We start from the raw sequence: 21,776 nt of genomic DNA on the forward strand, positions 1-21,776 counted from the left end.
CGGTGAGGCAGAGGCAGGCGCCGGCGACCAGATGGCGGGCTGGCGGGCCGGACTTCCAGATGGGGCAAGTGTGCGGTGCCGGCGGGAGACTTGGAGTCGGGCGGGGACGGCGTGGAGACGACTCGGAGGCGTGCGCACTGCGCTCAGAGCCTCTCCCGGCCAGCAAGGTGCGAGTCCGGCGCCGGTAGCATAATCGCCTCGGCTTGGCAAGCGATTGCTCAGCACTGCAGTGAGTCTACTGCCCGACTAAATACCACCCCGCCATGGACCATCCACGCTTTCCCTCGTCCTCGCACCACACCCACACCCAGGCCTCGCCCAGTCGCGGTCACGCCCCTACTTCCTCCGCCCATCCCCCGCCTACTAATACCCCGCTCTCCCGCCTCGCCATCCCCTATTCCGCCTCCCTGCCCTCACTCCGCAAACAAGCCCTGTCTCCCGCTCCCGGGGCAGACGACCAAGACATGGCTGGCAGCCTCGCCGTCGCGTCTCCGACCCGCGGCGCGTCGCCTGCCGATCTCCAAAATCATCTATACCAGTCATTCTTGACGCGCAAGACAGCAGATGTCGCGTTGCGAATCCGGGGATCGTGGCACGCGATCTATAGGCTTCATAGGGTGGTGCTCATCCAGGCTGTGAGTGTCGTGACCTGCCCGCATGGAACAGACATTGACGTATGCCGTCGCGGCAAGGGCTACTTCCAGTCCCTCTTCACTGCAGGCTTCGCAGAGAGCAAGTCCAAGCTCTGGGGGAGACACTTTGAACTGGACGTGATCGACATCGTCTTCGATGACCCGAATATTACGCGTGCAGGTGAGTCTCGCGCCCCAGTGCTCGTCTCATCCGTGGGTCTGTGACGGGTGATTGTCGGTCGTGGGTGGGTATGTGGTCATGACGGACCTCCGTGCGAGGAGCCCGGAACCTTCTGTGGGGGAACGCTTTGCGTCTGCATGTCCCACAGTCTTTCGCGTTTCAAAGTTGGAACATACTTGGTGGAAGCCCTGGTGTACAACTCGGTCATTGGTGACGGAACCGCTGATGCCTGTTTCTGACACCGACCATCACGATTTGCTTGTTCGGGCGGAGCCAATGTGCGAGCAGAGCCGGTTCGGATGTCAACGGCGTCAGGCATGACAGATGCTGCCGAAATAGAGCAGATGTCTGCGACTGGTATGTATGGAGGTGAATTACATGGTGCTGGCCGTGTGTCTGCCCGAGGACTGCTGCTCGTTTACTGTGTAGCTCATCTCTGTGCATGTAGTCTAAGACGTCAGCAATACATCCCATTTCACCATCGGCGTGTCAGATCGTCAGAATACGAGGAACTGCACCCACCCGCGACCGATATATACAAGGCGACATCAGTTTGTTGTGCATATCACTAACATATCCTGCAATTTCCACTAGCATTCGAGTAAGTGCAGTCTTAGCTCCGGCATTGGCCCCCACTGAGTCCTACGCCGGCAGAGTCTGCGTCGCCCGACTATACGGCGGCGGCCCGCCCCTCCACCTCTCCCCCGACTACATCCCCACCCCCTCCCAGCCCCTCACGTCCGCCTTCAACCTCCCCTCCCCGTCCTCCTCCACCAATCCAGCGCCCTCCACACCATCCCCAACCCCCGCAGGCCACCAGCCGGCCACCCCGCGCTTCCTCCTCTCCCTCCTCGCGACCGCGTCCTTCCTCGGCATGCCCGCCGCAGCCGCGCACGCGCTCCAGCTCGTCCTCGCGAGCGTCGGGCCCCATACCGCCGTGCGCTACCTCGACTTCGCGGTGGGCAGGGGCATCGGGCCGCCGGACGACCTAGCGGCGGGCGGGGACGGGCCGGCGGTGGGGCTGGAGGGCGTCGCGGAGAGCGTCCTGGACTCGGAGGACGAGCGGGCGCAGCCCGAGCACGAGCAGAAGGAGAAGCACGAGCAGCGGGAGCGGGAGAAGGACACGGAGACGATCGCCGCAAAGCTCTCCGCGCTGTCCGCTGACACGGAGGCGGACGTCGAGACGCCGCTGCCCTCGCCGTCGATCAAGAAGGAGGCGCCGGCGTCGCCGCGCTCCGAGCTGTCCTCCATGGACCTCGGCACGCCGGCCTCCGCGACGCCCGAGCCCGCGCCGCCGCTGGAGCCGCACTACTACTACGGCGCGGTGAGCGACAAGGTCGGCGAGGCGGCGGCGTGCTGGCTCGCGCGCTGGGGCGGGGACGTGCTCGCGTGCGAGGTCGAGGTGGTTGGTGGGAAGGACGCGGAGGCGAGAGGGCCGGTGGTGCGGTGGCAGGGCGAGGAGGGGAGGGAGGGAAGGAGCGGGGGACGAGGAAGCGGGGGCTGACGGCGCCGTCGAGGTTCGCGCCGCCTGAGGGGGCCGGGAAGGGGAAGGAGCGCGCGGGGGGCGAGGACGGGGTGGAGACGCGGTGTGCGGTGCCGGTGGTGTGGCGCCGGGGAGGGCTGAGTGCGCGGTGGGCGCGCGGGGTGCTGTCGAGCGACGCGCTGTTCGTGAAGGGCGAGCGCGAAAGGTACGACATGGCGAAGGCGGTCGTGGAGATGCGGAGGGGCGTACCGCTGGAGGAGCCGGAGGACGCGGACGTCGAGGAGCGGGAGTGGGAGGAGCTCTTCCGGACGGGGATATACTACGAGAACATGGTGCGTGTGTTATGGCTTGGGCAGGTCGGGTTGGATTCTCATGGAACGCAGAGCCTCGACGACATGATCGCAATATCCAAGGACGTGTCCCCGAGCACGGTTCAGCCGTACGTGCCGCTGTCCGTCCTCCAGTCTGCGCACTGGAACCAGGACGTCCTCCGCCATCGCATCACGTCTCGTCCGCGCGGCGGTGGCTCGTCGTCGTCGTCCCCGCCGCTTTCCCCGTCTGCGCGCGACAAGGAGCTCGGGCTCGGTGTGTCCAGCACAGACTTGCAGAAGCAGACGGAGGAGGGCGCGTGGTACCCTGTGCCTGGCGACTCTTCCGTGCGCATAGGAGATAGCACCGGCGTGGAGGGCGCGAATACGGAGCAGCACCTCCTCGAGCTCGTCAGCCCGCCGACGCTCGACGCGGGCAAGAAGGGTGCGCGGACGTGCGAGGAGAACTTCTTCGGTCTGCAGCAACAGCGCTACTCCGCCGCGTCCGCATCTGCGCACGGGGAGGGCGCGAGCAAGTTCACGCCGCATCCGCCATTCAGGTTCGGCGTCGAGTTCTGGGACGTGGACACGCTGAAGGAGAAGAGCCGTCTGCACAGCCACACGGTGTGGTATGCTGGAAGCTTGTACAATGTATACGTGCAGGTTGTGCGCAAGAAGGGCGTCCAGCTCGGGGTGTACCTCCACAGACAGAGCTCGGTGGATCCATTGCCGCCGTGCTCTGCACCTGCAATACCCACACCGGCGAGCTCGACGGGAGGGAGGACGCCAGCGCAGATGGCAGCACATTCGGGGAGACCGGCAAGCTCAAGCGTGAGTGGCAGCATCGTGTCGTCGCCGAGGCCGACTTCGATGCATTCCTCGACTGTGGGGTACTCGTCCTCCGGCCTGCCAACCCTCCCGCTCTCGCGAAGCACCACGCCTGTTTCGTCGCCCGCCTCCCCCGGGCTCGCATCGTCGCTCCCCTCGAGCAGTACCAGCAGCATCCTCGCTTCTGCGCCTGCGCAGCCACTCACGCTCCCTGCTACGGCACATGCCTCGGCGCCGCAGCAACCTTATCGCGACCCGCGCCCTGCGGTGAGCGCGTACTTCGCCATTTCGTGTGCGAGCGCGACGGGAGCCAGCCTGACGAGGTTCACGAGCGCGCCGGACGTGTTCAGCATAAGCCAGAGCTGGGGCTGGAAGAGCAGCAGTCTGCGGACGGATGAGTACCTGGAGGTGGGTCGGGACGGGATGCCGAGGAGTGCGGCGAGGCGTCTGCGCGGACGGAGGTGAGCCTGCGGGCGACGGTTGTACTTGGTGTGGTGTAGTTGGGAGTGCTGTTGTGTCGATTATCTGCAGGCTCGCTGGTATGTATTGGAGGAAGGATCCGGATCTATATGCTACCATGACACATACTACTTGCTTATCCTCACCCCTCTTACTATTCTCTGCTGCTTTCGTGCTCTGCCGGTTTTGCGTACTGTACGCGTCGTGTTATTGTACCTAGTCGAGCCTCTTTATATCACGAACTACATAATATCCCCCGCGAGTGATCGGGTTACTCGGAAGCTGAAGAGTGATCGAGCGCTGGCGCCTCGCTGTGGGCAGGCGCGAGAAAGTCTTTTGCTTCCGTGGCAAGGTTTCGACCACTCTCCTACACAGCCCGTCGCTGCCTGCTCGCTTCCTATCCACCACCACCAGCCGCAGGCCCACCCACCATGCCCGCAGCGACGACGAAGCAAGACTCGGCGGGCGAGGCTCCGCCCCCGCCGCCCCTGCCCAACCCGTCCACGGCAGCGCGAACCCTGCTGCGTCCCTGCCCGCTCTGTGGGGCTACTTGCAGCCCGCGCTCGACCACATGGTCCGTTCGCCCACGAACAACCCGTCCAAGGCCCCTGCGATCGAGGTCAGCTACCACATGGGCGTGCACACCGCCGTGTACAACTACTTCACGTCCCAGTCCGAGCAGGTGCCGCCCTCGCCCGGCCCGGTCTGGGGGCCGGGCTGCGCATACCCGCCAGGACAAGGGCAAGGCGAGCGGGACGGACTTGTACGACCAGCTCGACCGCTACTACGCAGACGCCGCGCGCGAGATCTTCCTCGGTGCGCCCACGGACGACAGCTCGCTCGTGCACTACCTCGTCCCCTGCTTCAACCGCTACTCCGCCGGCGCGCAGGCGGTCAGCCGCCTGCTCAACTACGTCAACCGTCACTACGTCAAGCGTGCCGTGGACGAGGACCGCGGCTGGCTCCGCCTCGCGGACGTCCTCGACGCCGTCGCGCGCACGATCCAGGAGGACGACACGCGCGAGAAGATCCAGCGCCGCCTGCGCGAGCGGCGCACGGAGGAGCTGAAGAAGTTTGGGTTCGTCGAGGGGGCGTCGCCCGCGGACATCGCGTGTATCGAGGAGTACGCGGAGGCGGCGAGCCCGCCCGACCGCGTCGTCCACCTTTCCGCCGTCGCCTACCGCCGCTTCCGCATCGAGGTCCTCGACCCTCTGCTCGCGGTTCCGAAGTCAAGGGGAAGGCGAAGAAGAAAAAGCCCCCACAGACGGGGGACAAACCGTCTATGCCGAAGGGCCGTCTCGCGCGGTCGGTGAAGGAGCTGCTGGAGTCGGAGGGTGGAGACGAGGAGGAGAGACGACGACTCGGGGGCGGTTTGGCCATCGCCATGAGAACATGCGGTATAAAGGTCGACCATCCACTCCGCAAGAAGCTCGATAAATACATACCGCCTGCTCAGCCTACTGCGACATAGTGAGTTTGTGTGTACTGACTGGGACTGTTGATCATCTGCCTCGGTATCGTGATTCATTGTCTGTACGCTTCTATCGTTGGATCAACTTGATGTTGTGCTTTGCTCATCGATGGCACTCGTTCGATGTTTGGTTCACGTCCATGCAGAGTCGGGCCGCGAGAAGTACAACGAAGACCTCAAAATAAGATGCACGATAGTGATGATGATAATACATTTGAGATGCATGAATACAATTCCTACACCATAACCCATCCCCGACAACCTTCTGCGCCGCACTTACACCGCGTCGCGCCTTCTGGTACCCTGGACTTGCCCTTCGATTTGCCCTGCTTGTGCGCAACCGCGTCCCGAGGGTTGTAGTCGATCGTGAGCTCCGTACGAGCGCGCACAGCCTTCGTCGTGACGAACGCGAGGTATGGCTGGTTGAGCTCGGCGACCGTGTCCCACACCACGGGATATACCTTCATGTTGGGCTCGCAGGAATGACTGCGAGCGCGGATTAGCCCTGGGCTGCATTGATCGCCGCTCCGTACTCACTTTATAAACCTCGACCAGTTGCCTACGACGAGCCTCAATCAGCTTTCGTTCTGCGTCTGAAGGGAGGACACTCACCATATTGGTAGGAGTCAACGGAATACCGCACCGTGCTCGCGTCCTCGTCACCCGACTCAAGCATGTCGAGATCGAATATGTAAGATCTGTGCTCGTCCGACAAGTTGTCGGCATCTTCGCGACGTCTACAGCTCACGTCGTCAGCGAATCCTGACAGTCCGGTCAGCTAGTAGACATCCGTACATAAGCTTCCTAGTGGCATAGACGGTGGCCGTGAGCTGAGATTTGGGCCATGATGGTGGCAGACGCACCCTGTGTATACCCCGAGGACCTTGCCTACGGGAAGATCAGTCGTCGCACGAACGCCCCAGCCGCAGTCGCCGGTGTAGAAGACCTCCATCGGAACATCCCGCGGTCGCTGTGCGACGCGGTTCTGGCACGTTTGGGGGCATGTACAGCCCTGTACGATATGAGTACGGCGCATGATACAGGGGATTTGGAACTCACCTCGTTGCATTCAATGACCACCACACCTGGGCGGAGGTTGAACTTGAATATCTCCTGCACAGCGGTCAAAGGACGAGTAGACGTACGACGCTCCAAAGGACCAACCTCGCTGTTATAGGCATACTTTCTCTCTCCGGCTTCATTGACGAGCTCTGATGCGAGCTGGCAATCACACCTTTGTGCGCTCCTGCAACCAGTTGTGCAGTCGCAAATAGCAAGGAAGGAGGGGTCCGGTGGACCAGGAACCCCCTCAGCTCTGAGCAGCAATGAGCTTCAAGGTTGCCAGGAATCTTCGACGAGCGTCAGACGTACCTCACGTAGTGCTGCTCGCAATACTCGAAACCCTCCAGCCCGGGAGGGACGTCCTGAGCATTGGACCCGGTGACGATGTACAGAGGAGCTGCGCGCGCGAATTTTATTGCACGGTTCCATTCCGCTTGGAGCTCCTTTCGCCGGTCTCTCCGCCTTACCTGATTGACCTCAGGATCAGGCTGCGACTGAGGCCGCAGCTCTGGCCTGACTGGCCTGTTCGCTGACGGGGGGTTGGGAACTGACCCGCCTTCCGACCTCACTGAAGATAGGTTTCAGCGAGTGAGGCTAGCACCTGAGCATAAGCTTACCAGATACACCATCGCTGTCGCTGTCGCTGTCAGTGACATGCTTGATGTTCTGCCAGTGCATGTAATCTCTGAGCCCTCGTCTGTCGCGCTCAGCAAGCTTTTCGATGTATGCATCCTCCCACTCGACTGTCGCGTCTTCGTGCCAGGGCTGGTCAGGCTCAATGCCGATCTTGATGGCGAGGCTTTCTTTAGCCTTCTCTGCACGCTTGTCAGTTCGGTCATTATCCCACTTCCTTTCAACCTGCGTCATGTCGTGGTTCGTTCTCTGCCAGGTCGTGTTGGTTCCTGCAGCATCCTTACGTTGCCAGCCGGGCCATTTCACCTGTAGCAAGTTCAGCAGCCACCCCGGTTGTCTCGTGCCACCCTACACACCTCGTAGCTACATATCGTCAGGAGCCGTCGATGGACACGAGAGGTCGCACGCACCATGACATGCGATATGCATCCATCTCTTGGTTCACGATTCCCCAGTACTCCCACTCTCCATCCCCCCAGTCCTCGGATGGCGGTGGCGAAGGGTTCCATATACGTCTCAAATCTTGTGCAGACATTGTTATACAGACTGAGAGCAGAAAGATGCGTATGTATGATGGGGCAGAAGGCGCAGCCAAGCAGCCTGAGAGGTGACCGCGATTGACAATGAACCCGCAATCCAGTGAACGCGCTGGTTGAGACGCGTCGCCACACGGTCACGCGGTCTACGCGCTGCAACTGCAAGTGGTTTGCCGCATCTTCATCTTGGCCGCATCCCTCTGTCGCCGCTAGCATCTGCATGTACCACCCCTCCGGAAGAAACGTATGTAACATTCCAGAGGTCGCATCAAGGCTCATCGGGACGTGATCGTAACGCGGCGGCCTCTCACTAGACCTCACTGCTCAAATGCTTGGCTCGGGGAGGATGTCTCGGGAGTCAATGTTATTCTGCATGTCCATCATCATTCTGATGACCTCCCGGCTTATCCAAGGCTGAATGCAGCCTGCGTGCAGCCAACATGCAGCCTATAGCGGCGGATATGAACACTCGCCGACGCTAGTACGAGTTAGAGCATCGCGTCTAAACGTGCTGAAACCGTCTGGCATCACGATGGGCGCCCGACCTGCGCTCGAAGAGGTCTTCAATATTCAATTGTCAAGGGCATCCAAGTACATCGTTTCCTCTGTCACCGCCTCAGCTCGCTCTAACATAGATAGGAGGATGCCGCGTGCCAATATGCTACTTCTCTTCGCAACCGGTGCGGTACCACAGTAGTACATATACCGTTATTCCACCCTGCTTGCCCTAGCACGGCTTGGTATGTCTTCCCTGAATATCGCGGCGACTTTGCACACGCACATGAAGCAGGATGTATCCTTGATGAGGTATGCATATTCTTTCGACTTCACACACGTTGTTCAACCTACGACTACGACTCATGTAGTGCCGAGACGGTCAGTACCAGCTCAGTCTCATCTGCTCTTCGCTTCTCACGTCCACGTTGATACAGGCCGTGGAGAAACTACTCACCTCATGCATCGCATTTGTTCGCGGTGTTCAGGAGAGCCCTTGTCCTATAAACCGGCTTCCACCAGAGTTGCTGAACCACGTCTTCGACTACATCCCCACTAGGCCCCAGATACCAGTTACACCCACCAGAGACGCGTCTACGGCCTTTCGGATATGGGGACCCACAGTCCTTGACACCAGGAGCTCGGTCGTTCTCTCGCAAGTCTGTTGGTATTGGCGCGATGTATGCTTGCAGTCATCTACAATGTGGGCCCATATCCTTGATTCGCAGCCTTTCGAGCTCGACACTTTGCTGGAGCGGTCCCGGGAGCTCCCTCTGAAAGTTCTGATGACATTTTCAGAGCTTCGCTCGCTGCAATTCTTGTCGGAGCAGAGCCACGGCATACAGGAGCTACACTGGATACAGCTCGACATGCAGCGCAGCGGTGCTTGTCTGAGCTTCCCCGCTCCCGCGCTGCGTACCCTGACACTCACCGGGCCGCGCTCTTCAACGAGCTACCACGGCGCGGATTCGTACCTTGACGACAGCTGTCCCATCCTCTTCAGCAATCAGACCACGGCCCTCGCACACCTCTCGCTCTGCAGCCTCCCCTGGCTCCCGCACAACCGCTTCGACAACCTCACATGCCTCTACATCGACAGCTGCCACGGACCCAATCTGCTCATCCGCCTCCTCAGCCTCCTCAGCGGCTGCCCCCTCCTAGAGCACCTCGTCCTCTCCGCGCTCTCCGACCTCGCGCCCGCCCGGGCCGACGACGTCGTCGCCCTCGGCGCGCTGCGCACCCTCGTGCTAAAGCAAGTCTCTGCAGACGACGGCGCACTGCTCCTCAGACACCTTGCGCTCCCCGCGTCGACCGCGCTCCGCCTCGCGGACATCTTCCCCTGCGCTGCGTCCCTCCCTGAAGCGCTCGCGGTGCTGCCGCCCGTCAGCGGGGTCACGCGGCTCGCGCTGGACCTGACCGCGGGGAGACCATGCGTGTGTGCGGTGGGCGAGGAGTCGGGCGTGCGCGTCGATGAGTACACGTCGTGGTTCCACTACGAGTTCTGGCTGGGGACCGCTCCCGTGCTCGTGTCCCGGGCGCAGGTCAGGGAGCTGTGGCTGAGGGCGAGCGGGCCTGTCGACAGGAAGCACGGCGCGGCATTACACAGTCTGATCAAGGCACTGCCGGAGCTCGAGCTCCTCGTCGTCAACGACGATGTTGTAGAGCTATTGAGCTCGATGCAGGGCACGGTCCCGACGTGCTCCGGTCTCACATCTATACACGTACATTGCGAGGGCCGCATCGCTGCGCGGTCGATCGTCGACGGCCTGCTCGCCAACAAGACACAGCTGGCGGGCAAGAGTGTGGTCGTGTGCTGCATGCCGGCGTTTCGGTTCGTGCGCGAGGAGTGGAAGGAGCTGGACAAATGCTTTCGTTCTGTGGAGTATAGGTTCTGCGAGAGCACCCCGGAGATGGCGATGCCTACGGTATGTAGCGTTGCTGGACATATGCTCTGGCCATCCTGGCGTGAGGCGTAGCGGGTGTCGTCTGGGCGATAGGTCAGGGTAGGCTGAGAAGTGTACATACCGCGTTAAATTGGCAGCTAAGCCGTTTCCTGGCTCTTTCTTGGGGGGAAGTAAATCATATCATGATGATTGATGTCGTCAATATGTTCTGAATCCGACCTACGGGTAGTGTTCGATATTCCTGGCGTTTACACCCGTGTGCCCGTGCACGGAGTGCGATATGACAGGTTTCCAGTGAGACGCAATCACTAGTCCTTAACCTGTTCCTCGAGCCAACCCCACAGCTTCTCGCCCAACGCATCATCATACGCTTCTGACCTGCACTGGCCTACCCTCGCCCAGGGAATGAGATACTGTCAGGGTGTGTGAGCCGCAAGCACGCCTAGTGAATGACCACCCGCCTACCTTGCCGTTGTAATCCAGCGTCTCTGGCATGGTGCCCGCCCAGAGTTGGGTGAGTGCGCCGTAAGGCGCGTCGTACAGAACGAGATTCTGCGGCTGTCAGGGATGGGATGTGTGTAGGGAGATAATTAGTGACGTACCATAATCTTACGGAGGATCGTGGGAGCGTAGCGTTGCAGCTCGGTTTGGATGTTCCCTAAGGAGCACAGAAACTGTGAGCAGTGCTCTGGCCTCGCCGTATGGCTCGTGTGTTACCTGGATTGCACGACGTAGACACGATGCCTTGGTCTGCATACCGCTTTGCAAACTCGCGAGCAACCACAACGTTGCCCTGCAACGCGGTCCGTCAGCAACACACCCGGACGCCTCGCAATGGCACGCACGAATTTGCTCTGCGAGTACAACGTGGTCGTTATCATCCGCCGTCGAGCTGGGCTGTCCCTGAACGCGTCGAAGTTGAGCGTGTAGCCGTAGGCCGCGCTTGAGGACGTGGTGACGACTCGAGCGTGGTGGTCGGGCGAGGTATCTTTGCCGGCGACGAGTGCTGGGATGAGGAGCTTTGTGAATAAGAAATGGCCTAGGCATCGTTAGGGTATGCAATGTGGATTGGAGGGTAGAAGGCTCACCGAGGACGTTCGTGCCGAATTGCAGATCGTAGCCGTCTGCGGTGAGCAGCTCACGCGGAGGCCACATAACGCCCCTGCAACCCGATATCATGGCGTGTCGTCAAAAGTCACAGTAGAGAGCACATACGCGTTATTGAAGAGAATGTGTAGCTCTTTCTCCTTGCTGCCATATTCAGACCGTATCAGTGCATGCCTCAGGGCTTCCGACTTCTGGGTAGTGGGCACCTCATAAATTCTTCTGCCGACTTTCGAACGGAAGCAAGGCTGCTCAAGTCAAGCTCGAGGAATATGGCCTCCTTGCCTGTTTGCTGCACAAGCTCCTTGATCGCAGCGTCCGCCTTTTCCTTGCTCCTGGACGCCATGTATACCTTCGCGTTGTGCTCGAGAAGGGCCTAGAGCGCATGAGTTCGCTTTCCAGACTGAACCCTGGTGGCAGACATACCTTGATCGTTTCCTTGCCGATGCCAACATTTCCTCCTGGGTCGATAGTTCGTCAGGCGTTAGCATACACAACGCGCATGCGTATACAGACCTGTGACGATTACGACCCGTCCAGTCAAGTCCGGCATCTGCTCGGGAGTAAACGCCGACTTTGGCGGGAAGGCCTGAGCCAGGGCCGCGAGCTGGTTTCCCATTCTTGTTCAGCGCAGATGGCGACAATGGCAGTGGATGAGAGACAGTGCGGTGAGTGGACGATGTCGGTAGCTATGGGAGCCTCACGGGCGACGACGGTGCTGCGCGAGGATGGGCGTGCGAATAGGGCATGGCGACAGTATTCGGATTCCCAGTGGATGTACTATTCTCGGTAGACCAGTCAAATCCGTGGCAGCCGGCCTCGATAGCAGTGGGAACAGCCAAGTTGAATGAGCGAGCAAGCGTGCGCGACGCCGAGCCTCGACGAAGCTTGACGCGCCGAGGTCGTGACCGTGAGTCGGAAAGCTTGACCGCTGGCCACCTTCAGGAGGATCCTACTGCAACTTCTCACTGCCTGGCTCGATACAAGTCCTACTGTTCCACCGACTTTCAGCTTAGGTTGTGCTCTCTGTTCCAAGAGAAATATGCATGCCATGAGTCGGACTTAGTGTGCTTGCAATGGCTGATGCTCACAATTCAGATCCAAGTTCAAGCTGCATGCTACCCAAATGCTACCGCTCAGGCTCCGCCGCGTTACTCTGACGATAATATGTACAGATGGGCCGCAAGGGAACTTGCTTGAAGTGCCTGCTGGGGACTCCCGGATCCAGGCCTGCATAGCCGTTACGAGGTACGCTACGGCCATTTGGAATGCGAGGCGTGCTAGACAAGCGCAGAATGATTGAACGATTGGGGACACAGGGCGTGGCGCCGATGTGGCCGCTTGTGTGTGCCTCAGTAGGTGCGCGCGGGTGACGGACGACATGTGTGTGTGTGACAGAATGCACACTTATAATGTGCCGTGCGGCACCCGCCTTCAACATAGCGTCCGTTACTAATTCGTAGTAGAAGAGACCGCTCCTTTCCCTTCACTACCACTGCTGCTCCTCCTGATTACTGAGTAGCCGCGTTCACTTATAGGCACTATGGGCTCATCACAATCGAGGAGCATAGTATCGGACCCAGACAAGTTCGCGCAGCGTGTTCAACACGAGTCGGGGAACTTGAAAACACCAACCCGTCAGTATGACTACATCATAGTTGGAGGAGGTACGTCGTTGTATGACACCGTAAATCGTTGTCACCGAAGTTGACTGCATCATTTCAGGCACTGCAGGATGTGTCCTTGCCTCTCGGCTATCTGAGGACCTGAACACCACTGTCTTGCTTATCGAGGCAGGCAAGAGGTGCGTGAGGGAATTGATCAAAAGTATGACCCACTCAACCTGTATTAGCCATGAAGGAGACCTACTCAGCCGCATCCCGCTTGCATATAGCAAGATGTTTCAGACATCTGTCGACTGGAGCTACCAAACCACGTGCGCAATGCTGCTGGCTCTGGGTGTGTGTGTGTGGCTAACATAGATCTAGGCCACAGCAGAAGATGTATGGTCGACGAGTGAACTGGCACAGAGGGAAGATACTGGGCGGTACGAGGTTCGCAGCAACTTGCAGTTACCTTGCATGCTTCACTCACAAACAAGTTACAACCTGTAGCGCCCTGAACTCCATGATTTGCCATCGTTGTGCACCTGAAGGTACGTTTCAACTGCCTGCGTGTTTGCGCCACACCTATGAATACAGTCTCGGATAGATTTCAACGAGTGGGAAAAACTTGGTGCGAATGGGTGGGGATATGCTGATCTTCGACCGTAATACGAAACTTTCTCCGGCAGAACTCGCACGTTAAGTGTATTTCTATTCCACAGGTACTTTGACAAAGCCGAGCGATACTGCGCCAGCTCGCTATTTCCAGGAGTCAAACGAGAAGAACACGGATTAAACGGTCCATGGCCCATGACACATAACACTCAGGCCGCGGTAGGTTGGGGGATTCTTTAAATCCAGGATATTTATTGACGCCTTCCAGCCTGTCGTGAATGCAGCCACCGACGCTTGCGTAGCGATGGGCATGCCGTACAACCCGTGAGTTCAATCGACCACAGCGACATACTCCTAAATGTCAGATATGGTCCAGAGACATGAACTCCCCCCGCGGAACAATGGGAGTTGGTCCTTTCGTGGGCCACATCGACGAGACAGGCCAACGTAAGCTAGCCTATGGGATAATTCATTCAAATTGCCTCTAGCTGTCACTTACCGACTCTCAGGGAGCTCAGCCGCGGCAGCATATCTCACACCAGATGTGCTGTCGAGACTAAATTTGACTATCGCCGTTGAGACCATGGTAGAAAAGATCATATTCTCGCAAGACCCGGGAGAAGAGCCTCGCGCGATCGCCGTGGAAGTGTCGAAAAGCCGTACCTCGCCGCGCTACCGTGCCGATGCTACGTGCGAGATAATACTATGTGGCGGGGCGATCGCCAGCCCACAACTCCTGCTCCTGTCTGGGATCGGGCCTGCAGACGACCTGCAAAGACTCGGAATTCCGGTCGTACAGGACCTCCCTCGGGTAGGGAAGAACCTCACGGACGTTCGTGTTCTCGAATCAGATCGGCGGGATTTTACTTATCATTTTTCTTGCTGCAGCATATCGCCTCAGGCCCGCTTCGTTTCCGTGCCAAACCGGCCGCGACCTGGGACCATTACAACAACCCTCTTCCCGGCGCGTTGGCCATGCTCAGATGGCTCATCACGGGAGGAGGCCCACTCGCCGCGCTCGGCACCTCGTCGGGAGCATTCTTGCGCTCCTTCGAGCCGGAGTGAGTCTTGACGTTCGTCGCAGGACCATCGTTGACGTTCACCCAGGGTCGCAGCGCTATCAGGTTCCTCGGAGAACCTTGCGATCAGGGACTTGACATCTGGACCTGGCGCACCAGACTTGGAACTGGTGTGGGCTCCCGTTAGCTTCTCGGTAGACAACGGTCTTGTCATACCCACTCCGGGGGCGTCTGGAATCACAACGGTGTGTTGGATCTACTGATTTTATGGACATCGCGTCACCCGCTGATATTATGCAAGGGCGCGGTCTGCCTCAAGCCTGAGAGCACCGGCCAAATCACACTGGCGTCCAATAGCGTTTGGGACAAACCCCTGATCGAGGCGAAGTGAGTTTATGACCCGATGGTACGCGCAGAGCCAACCCTTGACTAGCCCTGGGTAGCTACTTCCAGTCTGAGAGTGATCTGAATGTCGTGCTTCGCGGAACGAGGATACTACTACAGGTGGCACGCACTGAGCCGCTCGCTTCTCTGCTCGAGACGACCACAGTCACGGATCAGGAAGACACATTCTGGCCAGGACATGCTGACCCCGACAAGGCTGGTGGTCTTCGGCTCTGACCATGTCCGTTGATTCTGAATCCGCTATAGGTCACTGACGACGAGTTGAAGGCATGGATACGCCGTAGCGCCGAACCTACCTACCACGCGGTCAGTACGCACCCCACGTCTGTATATGCCACGCATCTCACTGTCTTCGTCGCTTTGCAGGTGTCGACCGCCCGGATTGGACGGGACCGGGGAACCAGTGTGGTCGACACTAAGCTTCGGGTGCACGGAGTCCAAGGCCTGCGGGTTGTAGATGCATCGGTCTTTCCTTCCCAAGTATCCGGTCACCCAGTCGCTATCGTTGTTGCCATTGCTGAAAAGGCGGCCGATCTTATAAAGTCTACTGGACGCTAGGCAGTCCGCGGCACGAGAATTCATTGTACCATGTCTGTATTTGGTCTGCCTCGAATATTGTTACTCGCTCCAAATGGTCTCAATGTGATCATCGATGCGCTTCTGACTCAACGACACTGTTCATTACTAGCTCCTTCGCTCGCTCCGACCGCACCCGAATGTCGCACTTGAAGGGAAGTGGGAATCTGTATTGACAGTGACGTGAGCTGAGGTTCACGAATAGAGGCAGCCATATGACTGACATCATTCCTCCATCGCTATACTCGCCGGTCGGATTCACGAGATTGCCTTGCTCATCCCTCGGGATAGCGATATTGAACGCCGCCAACGTAGTCGCGATGGCGGTGAACAACAAGGACTCGGCGAGGTGGCGGCCAGGGCATGCGCTTTTCGGCGCAGCGTCAGTACTTCGTTTTTGGCATGGTTGACATTCGACGTACCGCCGACCAAATCCAAATATAACTTCCAACGGGTCCGTGTTGTCATCCGCATCCCGTGAGAGCCAGCGTTCTGGCCTGAACTCGTCAGGCTCGTCGTACCGACTTTTGTCGTGAAGCATGGCCCTAGTTGGCGTGATCACTAGTCCATGACTGGGATTACCATCATGGCACTCACCAGAAGTTCACAATGACGATAGTCCCCTTCGGAACGAGATATCCCCGGTGGACGTCGTCTTCTGCTGGGGTCCTGACAACTACATAAGTGAGCCAACGTAAAGCAACTCAAGGATGTGACGGGGCTCACCGGCAGGTATGGGCGGACAGCAACGTAAGAGCTCTTTGAGGAGGGCCTCTACATAGGGTAGCTGCGGTCGATCGGCATACTCGGGCAGGCGTTCGTTGCCAATGACCTCATCGATCTCTTGTTGAGCTCGGCGTTGGATGTCAGGATGCATCATCATCATGAGGAAGAAAGAAGAAAGCGTCGATGTACTCTGCTTATGATCAGCTTTCGGGCTTTGAACAAAAGACGGACACGCTTACGGTGTCTGCTCCGCCTATTTGGTAGTTGTGCGTCAGCACGGCGGATTCGATCAGAGCGAATGCTGCCCTCTCACCCGTGTACAACTGCGTGGCTGTGAACATGATGATTTCCCGTTCATCCTTCAGGTCAGACACCAGGGCCGCAGACGTCAAAGACGGCTTGGCCGACCCCATAGCCTATGCGCGAGTTCAGTATCGTCTCCGCGTCACACAGTCATTGCGCGTACAATCTTCGATTCCACGTACTGATGTCCCCTTTCAGCCAGATCGGTGTATTGCTGCCGCCATCCCAGTGCGAGTTTCTTGAAATGCATGCCTGGCAGAAACGCAGGCAGCTTGGCGACTGCCTGAGAATTAGCAGTCAATCCGAGCAGATTCCCTCTACCCATGCTTACGAAACGGGATCCAGTCAACAAGGAAGCCACCGGAGACGCTAGCCTGGGCGAAATTCTGCACGGTGATATCTGCCATTTCCACATACGGGTCGTGCTCTCCCTCGACTTCGTAGCCATGCGACATGAACAGAGTGATCCCAGCCGTGAGCCTGAACGCAGCAAGTTAGTTGGGACAGACCGGACCGCGCATACAATGACGTACTTTCTGATATGCGCCATTAGCTTGTCCGGGCTACGCAAAAGGCCGTACAAAAGCATGTCGTTCTTCTTGGCTAACATAGGGTCGAACTGTCTGAGCTCTCGTGGTTGGAGGACCAGATGGAGCAGCTTCCTGGCTTTGCGGAGACGGAGAGGGTCGCCTTCAAACACGACTCCGCGATCCATACCGGCACTTAAAGAGCGTGTTACGTTTGCACTTCCTCCAAGACTGGGTCTGGCACGTACAGTGATACCATCTGGGGAATCGGGCGACCGGAGTAGAGGTGCGACTTTCCTTCCAGGATGTCTCGAGCTTCGCTGGCCGAGTTGAGTACAAGCATGTGCGTGTGCAGAACACGCAGCGAGTATACGGGACCTGATACGGACCGGTCAGCGAAACGATTTAGTAACGCGTCTACACACCACGCACCATATTGCTCGCTATACGCTGTGAGCGTGAGCCACATTCGCTTAAACGGCAAGATATTCCCGATTAGAGGTATAGCCTTCGGGCCAGGAAACAGAGGTGGGCGTGCGTGGCGTGCCTTGACGGACAGCGACCACGCTGAAATAATAAATAGCGCTATACACGAAAGCGTGAGTATCATAGTGGCAATCGTCCAGCTCGAGGCTAAGGGTGTTGTCGGGAGCCGAACGTCGCAGGTCTAGCCAGTGTGTGTTTGCTTGAGCTTCAGGAGGTCCGGGGTGAGGGGAGTTCAGCACTGTCCAAGTCGTCTGGAGTTGGTTCCTCGTGGAGGAGGGGGCCGTGGACGTAGTAGCGCCCACCAGCATCTTGCCAACATGACAGCGCTCAGTACTTGAGTTGCGACAGATGCCCTCGGGTACGGCCGCTGAAATGGAACTTTATGAACGCTGGGCCCTGTGAGGCTGCGGTCGGAGGAGGCAGGAGGTTATCGCCATTCAGCGCGAAGTAAGTTACCGACGACAAGGGCCGGCGCTGTGGCGTGTGCTATTATTTGAGTGATGGCCCGGGTCCCGAACTGCGCAACATAGTGGACTAGCTTAAAACATATTTAGCCTGTTTGCGCTGTACAGACAGCGTTGAGCCGCTGTACTACCATGACATGAGTACTTACCAGTAATAGTATGGTGGAGGAGGACATCGACGCCGACTCCGGCCGGGCCAGCGCTAACTCTAATCACAAGTACCCCCACTGAACGTTGAACGCTAGCCTGCAGTACGCGGCACGAGGAACTAGGATGATTCGTCGCAAATTGCTACCAACCATTGTTTGTATTCGTTCTGCATCAAAAATCATTCTTCGCCCCGAATGGTCTCAATGCAATCGTTGGTGTCACGGTCTGACTACTAAGCGACACTGTTCGTTACCAGCTCTTTCGCTCGCTCCGACCGCACCCGAATGTCGCACTCGAAGGGAAGTGGGAATCTGTATTGGCAGTGACGTGAGCTGAGGTTCATGATAGAGGCAGCGATGTGACTGACATCATCCCACCAACGCTATATTCGCCGGTCGGGTTCACGAGTCTGCCCTGTTCATCCCTTGGTATGGCAATATTGAAGGCCGCCAACGTGGTCACGATGGCGGTGAACAACAGCGTCTCGGCGAGGTGGCGCCCGGGACACACGCTTTCCGGTGCAGCGTCAATACATTGTCGGCATGGGTGTCATTGAACGTACTATCACTGTACCAGAAGTGCAACTTTCGCGTTTTTTCCTCTCTGCAGGCCGACCCACTCACCGGAAGCTCTCGGAGTTTGCATTGACGGATTCCTGAGGTCTGAAGATATGCTGTATGATTTTACAGGCCTTGTCCAGGGAGTATGAGGGGGATGCCGAGAGGGAGCAAGGATTGGAACAGTAATGCAACTCTTCTCCGAGGCTCGTCACAGCTCCTGTCACGCTGCCGAGTATTGCCGTGGGTTGCCGACTGTGGCTATTGTGGCTGCACGGCGATACAGCAATGCAACCAACGTGTTCATGCCACCTTGTGCTATCCCAAACACCCTGTTTAGTTTCCGGAGATGCCGTGGACGTATCTATCTTATTTAGATGATACTCATAGGACTGGCATCCCTTACAGTATCGAAAGCCATAATGTTGAGAAGCCATAAATATAATGAGTCGACTACTTCGACTCTTCTGGAGATACTAAACACCAATTTCTCCTCCGTTCACAAGTTCAAGTGTACTTCAGTGATTAACAGCTCTCCGCCTGTCAAGTTTAGGGTGGCATGGCTATCAATGCCTGCAATGCCTTGTCCAGCGGTCGAGCAACAGTAGTGCAACTGCTGCGATCGTAACCGTATATGGTAATTGATAAGGAGCGGAGTTGAGATTGCTGATCTTGGGTGGCTTTCCGTCACGCTCTGACCACCTCTCAGACGTCTTTCCTTCTCAGAAGTCGCAACAAGAGACGGAAGGCTTCGGAAAAATATGAGGAGCATACTAGATGGCAATTCAATGCACTTTTGAGACCCACAGGCGAAGCGCCCAAGAGATGCGGTCAGCCGAGATTGCACCAGTGCCATTTTGAGGCGCGGAAGGCATTCACCGATTTCTTCTCCTCGAATGTGCTACACATTCAATTCATAAAAATGTACACAAACATTGAGCACGAAGTAAAGAACATTGTACGAAAATCCCAGAATATTTGGCGTGACGGATGAAGCAGGAGTTGAGTAATTGCATTACTGTCGCGATTGCATTGCAGGGCCACTGATAGTACCGCCGACCAAACCCGAATGTAACTTCCAACGGGTCTGTGTTATCATCCGCGTCTCGTGAGAGCCAGCGTTCTGGCCTGAACTCGTCAGGCTCGTCGTACCGACTTTTGTCGTGAAGCATGGCCCTGGTTGGTGTGACCACCGATTCACCAATGGAGGCAACGTCATGGCACTCACCAGAAGTTCACAATGACGATAGTCCCTTTCGGGACGAGATACCCTCGGTGGACGTCGTCTTCTGCTGGGGTCCTGGCAACTACGTAAGTGAGCCTACGTCAGGCAACTCAAGGATATGACGGGGCTCACCGGCAGGTATGGGCGGACAGCAACGCAAGAGCTCTTTGAGAAGGGCCTCGACATAGGGTAACCGCGGTCGATCCGCGTACTCGGGCAGGCGTTCATCGCCAATGACCTCATCAATCTCTTGCTGGGCCCGGCGTTGGACGTCAGGATGCATCATCATCATGAGGAAGAAAGACGAAAGCGTCGATGTACTCTGATCATGATCAGCTTTGGCTTGTGAACAAAAGACGAACACGCCTACCGTGTCTGCTCCGCCTATTTGGTAGTTGTGCGTCAGCGCGGCGGATTCAATCAGAGCGAATCCTGCACTCACCCGTGTACACCTGCGTCGCCGTGAACATGATGATATCGCGTTCGTCTTTCAAGTATGAATCTAGGGCCGTAGACGTCAATGACGGCTTAGCCGATCCCATAGCCTTTGCACGAGGTGAGTAACATTTTGGTGTTGCAGACGATTTACGCACGCACAAAGTTTGATTCCACGTACTCTTGTCCTTTTTCCGCCATATCGGTATATTGTTGCCTCCAGCTCAGCCCAAGCCTCTTAAAGTGCATGCCAGGTAAAAATGCAGGCAGCTTGGCCACTGCTAGACGGTGAGTACCAATGCCAAATGAATGCGCTTTGAATAGGCTCACGTAAGGGGATCCAGTCAACCAGAAAACGGCCCAATGCGCTGGCCTGGGCGAAATTCTGCACGTTGATGTCTGCCATCTCTACATACGGATCGTGCTCTCCCTTGACTTCGTAGCCGTGCGACATGGAAAGCGTGATCCCCGCCGAGAGTCTGAACGCAGCAAGTCAGTCTGGCCAAGCTGGTGCAGAAGTCAACGCCGTACTTTCTGATGTGCGCCACTAGCTTATCCGGAGTGCGCAGAAGGTCGTTCAAGAAGACATTGTTTCTCTCCACCAGTATTGGATTGAAACGTCTGAGCTCCCGCGGCTGAAGAACCAGATGGAGCAGCTTCCTGGCCTTGCGGAGGCGAAGAGGGTCGCCCTCGAAAAGGACTCCGCGATCCATACCGGCACTACAGTGGTAGGGCATGAGTACTTGCACTTCCCAAAGGAAGTGGGGTTAGTACGTACAGCAGAACCATCGGAGGAATCGGACGGATAAAGTACAGATTCGATTTGCCTTCTAGGAGGTCCCGAGCTTCGGCAGCAGAGTTTAGTACAAGTATGTGCTTTTGGAGAACACGCAGTGAGTACATGGGTCCTGATGCGGAGCGGTCAACAAAGCACTGGAGCGACGCATCCACACACTACGCACCATGCTTCTCACTGTGTTCTGCGAGCGCGAGCCACATTCGCCTGGATGGCAGGATATTCCCGATGAGAGGCAGGCCCTTTGGTCCTGGGAAGCGAGGTGGACGAGCACAATACGCCCTGACGGACAGCGACCATGCTGAGATAACAAATAGCACTATGCATAGTAGCGGGAGTATCATAACGGCAATCGTCCAGTTATACCTTGAATATGTTGTCAAGAGCCAGACGTCCGAGTCAGTCGCAGAGCCGGCGTATGTGCAGTGGAACACCAGGGTGAGGTAGGTGCAGCACCGTCCGACTGGGGATCGTCTTAAGTGGGGCCGTCTGGCGTTGGTTCTTGGCGCCAGCGGAGACGTTCATCACGGCATTGGCATGTAGCTGCACAAAGATCGAAAGGTCTATCCTGGTGGCCTGTTCGGTAACGAGTTAGAGATCGAGTCAGCGGTATTTCTTGCCCTTTTTTGGTAACGAAATCGTCTATGGGCAAGAAATTGCGGTAACTCGCCTCAACTTCGTTACCGAACAGGCCTCTTAAAGTAAACATTGATGAGTCCATTTCAGATCCGAGTAAGTTACCGACGACAGGGAGCGCTCTAGTGGCGCCGCGATGGGTGCTACATACCTTTG

The 21,776-nt window shown here is 57.5% G+C and overlaps 9 protein-coding genes across 9 annotated transcripts; 5 read left to right on the forward strand and 4 right to left on the reverse strand.

The window, feature by feature from the left end:
* Positions 1-113: 113 nt before the first annotated feature.
* On the forward strand, positions 114-937 carry B0H18DRAFT_607131 (uncharacterized protein). The gene is made up of 2 exons (XM_048038768.1): positions 114-635; positions 705-937. Exons 1-2 carry the CDS (start codon positions 264-266, stop codon positions 855-857), a joined length of 525 nt encoding a protein of 174 aa, XP_047890058.1. The 5' UTR covers positions 114-263; the 3' UTR covers positions 858-937.
* Positions 938-1,778: 841 nt separating this feature from the next.
* Positions 1,779-4,143, forward strand: B0H18DRAFT_1024540 (uncharacterized protein). Its single transcript, XM_048029703.1, has 4 exons — positions 1,779-2,254; positions 2,290-2,628; positions 2,680-3,840; positions 3,876-4,143. Exons 1-4 carry the CDS (start codon positions 2,063-2,065, stop codon positions 3,930-3,932), a joined length of 1,749 nt encoding a protein of 582 aa, XP_047890059.1. The 5' UTR covers positions 1,779-2,062; the 3' UTR covers positions 3,933-4,143.
* Positions 4,144-4,241: 98 nt separating this feature from the next.
* On the forward strand, positions 4,242-5,362 carry B0H18DRAFT_1024541 (uncharacterized protein; the record flags this gene model as incomplete). The annotated part of the gene is made up of 4 exons (XM_048029704.1): positions 4,242-4,465; positions 4,496-4,540; positions 4,565-5,111; positions 5,132-5,362. The coding sequence occupies exons 1-4, from the start codon at positions 4,323-4,325 to the stop codon at positions 5,360-5,362; spliced, it is 966 nt and encodes a 321-aa protein (XP_047890060.1). The 5' UTR covers positions 4,242-4,322.
* Positions 5,363-5,596: 234 nt separating this feature from the next.
* Positions 5,597-7,544, reverse strand: B0H18DRAFT_1024543 (uncharacterized protein; the record flags this gene model as incomplete). The annotated part of the gene is made up of 12 exons (XM_048029705.1): positions 7,468-7,544; positions 7,414-7,420; positions 7,342-7,363; positions 7,042-7,282; positions 6,734-6,992; positions 6,527-6,677; positions 6,422-6,475; positions 6,226-6,374; positions 6,158-6,166; positions 5,975-6,099; positions 5,900-5,921; positions 5,597-5,848 (listed from the first exon to the last, which is right to left on the reverse strand). Exons 4-12 carry the CDS (start codon positions 7,100-7,102, stop codon positions 5,599-5,601), a joined length of 1,080 nt encoding a protein of 359 aa, XP_047890061.1. The 5' UTR covers positions 7,103-7,282; positions 7,342-7,363; positions 7,414-7,420; positions 7,468-7,544.
* Positions 7,545-8,198: 654 nt separating this feature from the next.
* B0H18DRAFT_1024549 (uncharacterized protein) lies at positions 8,199-10,238 on the forward strand. Its single transcript, XM_048029706.1, has 4 exons — positions 8,199-8,400; positions 8,460-8,469; positions 8,526-10,151; positions 10,216-10,238. Exons 1-3 carry the CDS (start codon positions 8,336-8,338, stop codon positions 10,062-10,064), a joined length of 1,614 nt encoding a protein of 537 aa, XP_047890062.1. The 5' UTR covers positions 8,199-8,335; the 3' UTR covers positions 10,065-10,151; positions 10,216-10,238.
* On the reverse strand, positions 10,149-12,015 carry B0H18DRAFT_1024551 (NAD(P)-binding protein). Its single transcript, XM_048029707.1, has 10 exons — positions 11,613-12,015; positions 11,523-11,557; positions 11,306-11,472; positions 11,208-11,243; positions 11,081-11,154; positions 10,838-11,031; positions 10,710-10,785; positions 10,595-10,650; positions 10,458-10,544; positions 10,149-10,405 (listed from the first exon to the last, which is right to left on the reverse strand). The coding sequence occupies exons 1-10, from the start codon at positions 11,713-11,715 to the stop codon at positions 10,301-10,303; spliced, it is 933 nt and encodes a 310-aa protein (XP_047890063.1). The 5' UTR covers positions 11,716-12,015; the 3' UTR covers positions 10,149-10,300.
* Positions 12,016-12,446: 431 nt separating this feature from the next.
* B0H18DRAFT_1024566 (GMC oxidoreductase) lies at positions 12,447-15,679 on the forward strand. The gene is given in 18 exon segments (XM_048029708.1): positions 12,447-12,763; positions 12,822-12,900; positions 12,949-13,032; positions 13,085-13,150; positions 13,211-13,251; positions 13,308-13,365; positions 13,423-13,534; positions 13,584-13,639; positions 13,692-13,762; positions 13,825-14,147; positions 14,204-14,376; positions 14,423-14,579; positions 14,636-14,721; positions 14,778-14,934; positions 14,986-15,045; positions 15,106-15,301; positions 15,316-15,356; positions 15,393-15,679. The coding sequence occupies 16 exon segments, from the start codon at positions 12,640-12,642 to the stop codon at positions 15,295-15,297; spliced, it is 1,839 nt and encodes a 612-aa protein (XP_047890064.1). The 5' UTR covers positions 12,447-12,639; the 3' UTR covers positions 15,298-15,301; positions 15,316-15,356; positions 15,393-15,679.
* On the reverse strand, positions 15,386-17,783 carry B0H18DRAFT_936637 (cytochrome P450; the record flags this gene model as incomplete). Its single annotated transcript, XM_048041805.1, has 11 exons — positions 17,304-17,783; positions 17,120-17,249; positions 16,878-17,066; positions 16,676-16,824; positions 16,508-16,623; positions 16,355-16,457; positions 16,042-16,245; positions 15,913-15,991; positions 15,738-15,860; positions 15,540-15,683; positions 15,386-15,482 (listed from the first exon to the last, which is right to left on the reverse strand). The coding sequence occupies exons 1-11, from the start codon at positions 17,479-17,481 to the stop codon at positions 15,386-15,388; spliced, it is 1,512 nt and encodes a 503-aa protein (XP_047890065.1). The 5' UTR covers positions 17,482-17,783.
* A 1,833-nt stretch (positions 17,784-19,616) lies between these two features.
* On the reverse strand, positions 19,617-21,708 carry B0H18DRAFT_607471 (cytochrome P450). The gene is made up of 10 exons (XM_048038769.1): positions 21,151-21,708; positions 20,967-21,096; positions 20,720-20,908; positions 20,519-20,667; positions 20,351-20,466; positions 20,196-20,298; positions 20,124-20,137; positions 19,886-20,075; positions 19,757-19,828; positions 19,617-19,704 (listed from the first exon to the last, which is right to left on the reverse strand). Exons 1-9 carry the CDS (start codon positions 21,326-21,328, stop codon positions 19,764-19,766), a joined length of 1,134 nt encoding a protein of 377 aa, XP_047890066.1. The 5' UTR covers positions 21,329-21,708; the 3' UTR covers positions 19,617-19,704; positions 19,757-19,763.
* Positions 21,709-21,776: the final 68 nt, after the last annotated feature.

This window comes from Fomitopsis serialis (assembly GCF_022376445.1).
Source record: "Fomitopsis serialis strain Sig1Antser10 chromosome Unknown B0H18scaffold_70, whole genome shotgun sequence".
NCBI lineage: Eukaryota > Fungi > Basidiomycota > Agaricomycetes > Polyporales > Fomitopsidaceae > Fomitopsis > Fomitopsis serialis.